This window comes from Mizuhopecten yessoensis, unplaced genomic scaffold, assembly GCF_002113885.1.
Source record: "Mizuhopecten yessoensis strain PY_sf001 unplaced genomic scaffold, ASM211388v2 scaffold10343, whole genome shotgun sequence".
Taxonomy (NCBI): Eukaryota; Metazoa; Mollusca; class Bivalvia; order Pectinida; family Pectinidae; genus Mizuhopecten; species Mizuhopecten yessoensis.
Window position 1 is genome coordinate 257,322 of NW_018408499.1, and position 9,196 is coordinate 266,517.

Genomic DNA, 9,196 nt, shown 5'->3' on the forward strand with positions numbered 1-9,196 from the left:
GTATACAGTGAATGACAGGAGACAAGGAGGTATCGATAGCTAGCGTATACAGTGAATGACAGGAGACAAGGAGGTATCGATAGCTAGTGTATACAGTGAATGACAGGAGACAAGGAGGTATCGATAGCTAGCGTATACAGTGAATGACAGGAGACAAGGAGGTAAATAAGCACGGCAATTTGGCTTAAAAACGATGTACGGGAAAATGAAATCCTGGAGCAAAAATGATATATCCAAGAAAATACATCTAATCAACATACCCAAAACAGCTTGCATTACAGTAGTTTATCGAGCATCGTCTTGGACCGAAACAGAAATAAATCATTAGAAATACTAAATAAAACAGCGTCTTTTTAAAAGGTTAGTTAAGCGGTATTTACATTACACTGAGTGACCATTTATTGCGCCACATGGCCATTTGGTCTATTAAGGGTTCATCAGTAGTATTAAACATCGAAAGACAAAAAAACACATAAAGTATTCACAAACATGTAGAAAAAAGGGTGCATATAAAACACTATATCGTATACAAAGTTTGGCCACAACAGATACCTTTTTATGGAATTCGTGCAATAATTAATGCAGACTACAAGGTTACACTTATCCTGACAGACTGACAGTCCAGCAAGGGGTTACACTTATCCTCACAGACTGACAGTCCAACAAGGTTACACTTATCCTCACAGACTGACAGTCCAACAAGGTTACACTTATCCTCACAGACTGACAGTCCAACAAGGTTACACTTATCCTCACAGACTGACAGTCCAACAAGGTTACACTTATCCTCACAGACTGACAGTCCAACAAGGTTACACTTATCCTCACAGACTGACAGTCCAACAAGGTTACACTTATCCTCACAGACTGACAGTCCAACAAGGTTACACTTATCCTCACAGACTGACAGTCCAACAAGGTTACACTTATCCTCACAGACTGACAGTCCAACAAGGTTACACTTATCCTCACAGACTGACAGTCCAACAAGGTTACACTTATCCTCACAGACTGACAGTCCAACAAGGTTACACTTATCCTCACAGACTGACAGTCCAACAAGGTTACACTTATCCTCACAGACTGACAGTCCAACAAGGTTACACTTATCCTCACAGACTGACAGTCCAACAAGGTTACACTTATCCTCACAGACTGACAGTCCAACAAGGTTACACTTATCCTCACAGACTGACAGTCCAACAAGGTTACACTTATCCTCACAGACTGACAGTCCAACAAGGTTACACTTATCCTCACAGTCTAACAGCAGAGTCAACCACTTTCAGTGTTGAAACACATTTCAAAAATAAATCGAAAATCGATGTGGACAGCCAAACAAGGTAAAGAGAACCTGCCGTGTGTCGGAATGGAAGTGAAAACTGTTTCAGTCTGGATTTGTGTCCGGGGGAATATTCGAGAAAACTTGAAGAGGACCGTACCTCAGATCTAGTAAAGCCTTTGAGAGCCGTAAAAAACAGAGATATTTCCTGTCGACAAGAAGAAAATAACCATACGATTCAGGAAAAGAAACACACGAAAATACTGAGGTGTCAACAAACCGCAATTCTTCAGACCTATTGTAATAAAGGCACCAGTCAATAAGATTGTAAGTCCGATGAATAGAAGTAAGAAATGTGTGTAATAATTTGGTAGAGCAAGGACACACAACGATAAATATTTGTAAGGTTTCGTAGAATTTTCGGTATCAAATACAAATAAGGCAGGTCCGTATCAACAAAAATATAATTATGATTTGTTTGTATTACATCTTTCAAAAATCATTGAAGTTTGGAGATAGGTATTCCTCGGAATTTAAACAATTCGACTTGTTTTTGCGGGCAGGAAATATAACAGTGTTTGCAGACAGGAATTGCGGAATTGTATACCTTGTCCGGAGACACAAATTACTTATCATACAGATCGTTGACTGTGGTTTGGACCTTGTCCGCAGACACAACAACATACTTATCATACAGATCGTAGACTGTGGTTTGGACCTTGTCCGGAGACACAAGTTACTTATCATACAGATCGTTGACTCTGGTTTGGACCTTGTCCGGAGACACAACAACTTACTTATCATACAGATCGTTGACTGTGGTTTGGCCCTTGTCCGGAGACACAACAACATACTTATCATACAGATCTTTGACTGTGGTTTGGACCTCTCCGGAGACACAAGTTACTTATCATACAGATCGTTGACTGTGGTTTCGTCGTTGTCAGGAGACACAACTTACTTATCATACAGATCGTTGACTGAGGTTTGGACCTTGTCCGGAGACACAGCTTACTTATCATACAGATCGTTGACTGTGGTTTGGACGTTGTCAGGAGACACAACTTACTTATCATACAGATCGTTGACTGTGGTTTGGACCTTGTCCGGAGACACAACAACATACTTATCATAAAGATCGTTGACTGTGGTTTGGACCTTTTCCGGAGACACAGCTTACTTATCATACAGATCGTTGACTGTGGTTTGGACCTTGTCCGGAGACACAACAACATACTTATCATACAGATAGTTGACTGTGGTTTGGACCTTGTCCGGATACACAACAATATACTTATCATACAGATCGTTGACTGTGGTTTGGACCTTGTCCGGAGACACAACAACCTTCTTATCATACATATAGTTGACTGTGGTTTGGACCTTGTCCGGAGACACAACAACTTACTTATCATACAGATCGTTAACTGTGGTTTGGACCTTGTCAGGAGACACAACTTACTTATCATACAGATCGTTGACTGTGGATTGGACCTTGTCCGGAGACACAACTTACTTATCATACAGATCGTTGACAGTGGATTGGACCTTGTCCGGAGACACAACAACATACTTATCATACAGATAGTTGACTGTGGTTTGGACCTTGTCCTGAGACACAAGTTACTTATCATACAGATCGTTGACTGGGGTTTGGACCTTGTCCGGAGACACAAGTTACTTATCATACAGATCGTTGACTGTGGTTTGGACCTTGTCCGGAGACACAACAACATAATGGATGTAACCATATCTGAAAGTAAATCTAATTCTGCTCGAATTGCCTACTGTCTGGCGTTGTCTTCCAAATCACTCATCACTATTTTGAAATTCATATTCCATTTGATTTTACGGTTTCTCGATACTTTGGACCATTTAAGGATTGAATCTGGCTTTGGTCAATTTCATGGGGTGATGAATTGAGTTGGTCTTGAAACAAAATTAATGAACTGCGAAGCAGTTCATGTTGAATTTGTTTCAAGACCAACTCAATTAAAAGTTGTGTATTTGGAAAGGATAAGAGTCCATAAGACCCTTTTTTGGTCCCCGTTATATCCGAATTTTCACCTCCTTAACTTGTTTATAGATGTCTTATTGTATCACATGCGCAAAATCTAAGGCAAAAGTTTGGCCGAAAGTGGGTTTTTGCTGTTTTCAATGAGCTAAAACAACCAAAATCATAATTTTTGGAAATATGTGTAAATTAAAATTATATCATAGAATGAAGAATTACAGAAATTCAATCGTCACTTAAATATTGTTTATGTAAAACGGAGGATCAAGTCAGGGCGTTGTTTTGTGTAGTGAATATGCATATTATGTAAGTGTACTCAAATGAGTACTCAACTCAAAATATAAATTAGAAGGAAGTTATTGGGTAAACAAAATACTTTTCCTCTGAATATTACCTAAAACAACCCTCTGACTTAATCATCCCTTTTATATAAACAATCTTTAAATGACGATTGAATTTCTGTTTTTTTCTTTCTATTATATATGCCTGTCAAATTTACACATGTTTCCAAAGACATAAATGGTATCATTTTGGCGGTATTAGCTCATTTTGAAAAACAGCAAATTATATTTGTGATTTACCCTACCCCTTCTGGTACCCCTAACACACACTTTCAGCCAAACTTTTGTCTTAGTTCTTGCGCATGTGATATAGAAAGACATCTTTGAACAAATCAAGGAGGTGAACATTCGGATGTATCGGAACCCAAAAAGGGCCTTATAGACACTCATCCTTTGGCCCCTTTTTTGTTCATAAATAAATGCATTTCAACTTGTGGAAAATAAAATTATGCAACAAAGTTATCTGGCTTCCACATCTTTTCCTTCGATATGTATATTATTATTATAATGATATATAATATAAGTATTTATATAAATATTGGAGAAATTTGTTCCATTGTGATAATAATATAGCAAAATCAAAAGATCGTGATTTCATTAAGCTCTATACCGTATACTGGAAACGTTTTCACCCTGTCAAACTTTCGCCCCTCGCCGGTAAAGTCCATATTTGCCCAGTTTTAATTTCGCCCGTGCATTTAATCACTAGGTATATTATGTTGTTCGCTGCTATGATAAATCGCCCTCGTCATGGAGGGTGAAACTTAAACTGCAGCGAAAATGTCCCGCCATGCAGTATGTTAAAGTATCTAACATGATTTGGATGTTTTACTGAGATGTATATGTGTATTTGTGTACAGTAATTGCCGGAGTTCTGGCAGGCCATTCCTCGGTGGTTCTCCATTACATGCTGAAGGTTCCCATGGATCAGTCACAATGTACCTGTACCAACGACACGGATTACACGGAATTCCTGGAGCGCGTGATCGGCAACAGCTTTAGTTGTTTTGGTGATGGGGTTGATGTTACGGTGACGTCCTTCGGTCATTGCACAAACGAGACTTACACGAACAAAAACGACAGTCTGTGTGCAAACAAACAGCAGTGTATCTCTCAGGTCTACACGGTGACCTCCGTCTTCACCCGTATGTAGGTATATCTCGGGCAAGGTGTACAGGAATATCAGTGGCTTACAAATACCCTGTATTCTATTAGTAAACTAAGGATTTATGTCTGACTAATACCCTGTGTTCCATTAGTAAACTAGATAGTTATGGCTGACTAACTAATACCATGTATTCTATTAGTAAACTAGGTATTTATGTCTAACTAACTAATTCCCTGTGTTTCATTAGTAAACTAGGTATTTATGTCTGACTAATGCTAATATATTCCGCTTAGTAATGTATGTGAATAGGAAACAAATGAAAACAATGGTTACCACTGTACTTGTTTTACATTCCTTACTTGTTTAATGTGACATTGACTTTTTATCATCAAATATCACTGTGGTCTTTTTATTTGACATTTTGAACTCAGAAATAGGATCATTCAAACTCCTAACTTTCCGGGTCCTATATATTTGTGGACAGATTTATTGCACAATGATTCATTCAAAATTTTCTTTTTCGCAGAAAGGGATTCCGATCACTGTGTGATAAAATTCGGACATTCTTCAGCCAATTCCCAAACAAAACGAAGTACAGCAATTTACCAAACAGCCATACCTTGCCAGATTGGCCTAACTCTCTATTGACGGTCAACGTCGCGTCTCTCAATTGTACTGATCCTGGTTGTCATGGAAATAAGTCATGTAAGTGTATTTGAACTTGTGTTCATCGTAATACCTTAGCCAACTGATTGCGATGACAAATATTGGATTTAGATCGGTGCATTTTCATTGACAGTTGAACACCACATTCCTTTTTAGTGTGCATGAGCAGAAAGTGCTTAAAATTCAGACTGCTGACAGGTAAATCGAGCCAATTGATCCAATCTAGTTAATGTTAGATAATAATAGATTCATTAAAACTATACCAAAATATTAAATAAATATATCATATTACAAATCAGTATGAATTTTAAGGCATTGTGTCAAATGCACATTGAAATCCAAGCCATATGATTACCTATCAAAACCCTGAGTCCATATTATTGTTGGCAGTATGACAGACAACCAAACGTCGAAATAACAGCTACTCTTCAATCATGTCGGTGTCAAACTTGAACTCGCAGCTTGTAACATATTGCTTTCATATTAGCCGATGAATGTGTTAACGCTCCACTCTTACAGGTTATAGCGGTCCAACCTCAATTCTGAACACGACACACGCACAAGCTCAATTCGTCAGCTGTGACAGACAAGTGCCAAACAAGTCCATGACTTTTACGTGTGGTGCGTCACAAGGGGCGTGGCAGTCTACCACACAAGGTCTGGAACAAATGACCACACCATCAAGTCTGGGACAAATTACTACACCATCAAGTCTAGGCCGGACTTCAGATTTATCAAGTACGTTGACAAGTCAAACTATCACGCCAACTCGCCAGGACCAATCTACCACACAACCAGGAACAATGACAGATCAATCTACTAGGCCACCAGGTTATGGCTTCTGGACACATCTCAAACTTGGCAATTTCAAATATCTCTCAATCGTCAGTGAATTAAAAGGTGCAGGACACCCTTGATATGTTTTTAAGTAAGAGATATTAATAGTTTATATTGTATAATATACATATATTATAACATTTGTTCAATGCCTGTGGTTGAAGTGAGTTTCAGGTCCTGATTTGTTTCTTACTTATAAAAGCTAACTTACAAATAAAAAAAGGTATTTGCCAACACAACTCCTGTAAAATTGTTGATACCTGAAGTTTGATTTGGTGGTAATTTTAATTTAAAAGTCTATGAGCCTCAAGGAAAGAATCTGTTTTAATCGTTAAATTTAAGCCATTTCATTGTTTTATCAATTGTTCTGCCTATTTCCAATGTTTATGCGCTGATTATACATAAAAGGTTTTTGGGCTAAGCATGCAATTTGGCATAGATATAAGTCATATAATTATATTTAATTTGTGAACGTTTCATACATATACCACAATGCCATTTTAATTAAAAAAAACACATTTTTTGTACAATAAAAGGACCAAAGTGCATATCCTTGCCTAAGTTTGAGATGTGTCCAGAAGCCATAACTCAGTATAAAACAAAAGGAAGAAAGTGTGTAGTGAATATGCATGTTATGTAAGTGTACTCAAATGAGTAAAGTTGTAATTGTTTACACTAAATATAAGTAAGAAACGAAATTATTGGGAAAACAAAACACCTTTTCTTTGAAAATTACCTAAAACAACCCCCTGACTTAATCCTCCGTTTTATATATACAATCTTTAAGTGACGATTGAATTTCTGTTTTTTTCTTTCTTTTATATATGCCTGTTTAATTGACACATGTTTGCAAAAACAGAAATGGTGTCATTTTGGCTGTATTAACTCATTTTGAAAAACAGCAAATTATATTTGTGATTTTCCCTACCCCTTTTGGACCCCAACAACAACTTATTTTCAGCCAAACTTTTGCCTTAGTTCTTGCACATGTGATACAATAAGACATCTTTGAACAAATTAAGAAGGTAAAAGTTCGGATACATCGGAGCCCAAAAAAGGCCTTACAGACACTCATCCTTTGGCCTCTGTTTTGTTCATAAATAATTGCATTTCAACTACTGGACAATAAGATTAAGTAACAAAGTTATCTGGCTTCGACATCTTTTCCTTCGATATGTTTATTATTATCATAATGGTATGTAATTTAATCTTGCTTGTAACAAGCATTTTCATTGACTTAAAAATGTATGTTATCAGCCCATAACGTAAAAAAATGACGTCGCCGTTTGTAACGTCGCTTTTGATTGGCTGATACAGCAGCGCAATAATTTCTAAGAGAAAAGAGTCCATCAATATATAGTAGATTAAATTATAAGAATTAACTTGAGTATATTTTTCATGTTATGGAGCTATAACACAAAAAATATATTCAAGGTAATCCTTCAATATTTTTGAAGTATTTATATATGAATCGGAGAAACTTGTTTCATTGTGAGAATGATATAGCAAAATAAAAAGATCGTTATTTCATTAAGCTCTATACGGTATACTGGAAACTTTTTAGCCTGTCAAACTGTCGCCCCTCGCCAGTAAAATTGGTAAACTGCAGCGAAAATGTCCCGGTATGCAGTATGTTAAAGTATCTAACATGATTTGGATGTTTTACTGAGACATTTTTGTGTGTTTGTGTACAGTAATTGCCGGAGTTCCGGCGGCCCATTCCTCGGTGGTTCTTCATTACATGTTGAAGGTTCCCATGGATCAGTCACAATGTACCTGTACCAACGACACGGATTACACGGAATTCCTGGAGCGCGTGATTGGCAACAACTTAAGTTGTTTTGGTGATGGGGTTGATGTGACGGTGACGTCCTTCGGTCATTGCACAAACGAGACTTACACGAACAAAAACGACAGTCTGTGTGCAAACAAACAGCAGTGTATCTCTCAGGTCTACACGGTGACCTCCGTCTTCACCCGTATGTAGGTATATCTCGGGCAAGGTGTCAGGAATATCAGTGGCTTACAAATACCCTGTATTATAGTAGTAAATTACGGATTTGTGTTTGATTTAATTTTACCCTGTATTCTATTAGTAAACTAGGGATTTATGTCTGACTAACTAATACCCTGTATTCCATTAGTAAACTAAGTATGGCTGATTAACTAATACCCTGTATTCCATTAGTAAACTAGGTATGTCTGATTAATACCTTGTATTCCACTAGTAAACTAGGTATGTTTGTCTGATTAATACCCTGTATTCCATTAGTAAACTAGGTATGTCTGACTAACTAATACCCTGTATTTCATTATTAAGCTAGGTATGTCTCATTAATACCCTGTATTCCACTAGTAAACTAGGTATGTTTGTCTGACTAATACCCTATATTCCATTAGTAAACTAGGTTTGTTTGTCTGACTAATACCCTGTATTCCATCAGTAAACTAGGCATGTTTGTCTGACTTATACCCTGTATTCCATTAGTAAACTAGGTATGTATGTCTGACTAATACCCTGTATTCCATTAGTAAACGAGGTATGAATGTCTGACTAAAACCCTGTATTCCATTAGTAAACTAGGTATCTTTGTCTGACTAATACCCTGTATTCCACTAGTAAGCTAGGTATTTTTGTCTGATTAATACCCTGTATTCCACTAGTAAACTAGGGATTTATGTCTGACTAATACCCTGTATTCCATTAGTAAGCGAGGTATGAATGTCTGACTAAAACCCTGTATTCCATTAGTAAACTAGGTATGTTTGTCTGACTAATACCCTATATTCCATTAGTGAACTAGGTATGTTTGTCTGACTAATACTCTGTATTCCATTAATAAACTAGGTATGTATGTCTGACTAATACCCTGTATTCCATTAGTAAACTAGGTATCTTTGTTTGACTAATACCCTGTATTCCACTAGTAAGCTAGGTATGTTTGTCT

At 37.2% G+C, this 9,196-nt stretch overlaps 1 protein-coding gene across 1 annotated transcript in view; it reads left to right on the plus strand.

The window, feature by feature from the left end:
- Window positions 1-9,196, plus strand: part of LOC110460260 (mucin-5AC-like) — a 44,670-nt gene that overhangs the window by 5,908 nt on the left and 29,566 nt on the right. The window contains exons 2-5 of the mRNA XM_021513078.1: window positions 4,498-4,786; window positions 5,272-5,450; window positions 5,931-6,149; window positions 7,943-8,231. Coding sequence (XP_021368753.1) covers window positions 4,498-4,786; window positions 5,272-5,450; window positions 5,931-6,149; window positions 7,943-8,231 — 976 coding nt within the window. The remainder of the gene's footprint in view (window positions 1-4,497; window positions 4,787-5,271; window positions 5,451-5,930; window positions 6,150-7,942; window positions 8,232-9,196) is intronic.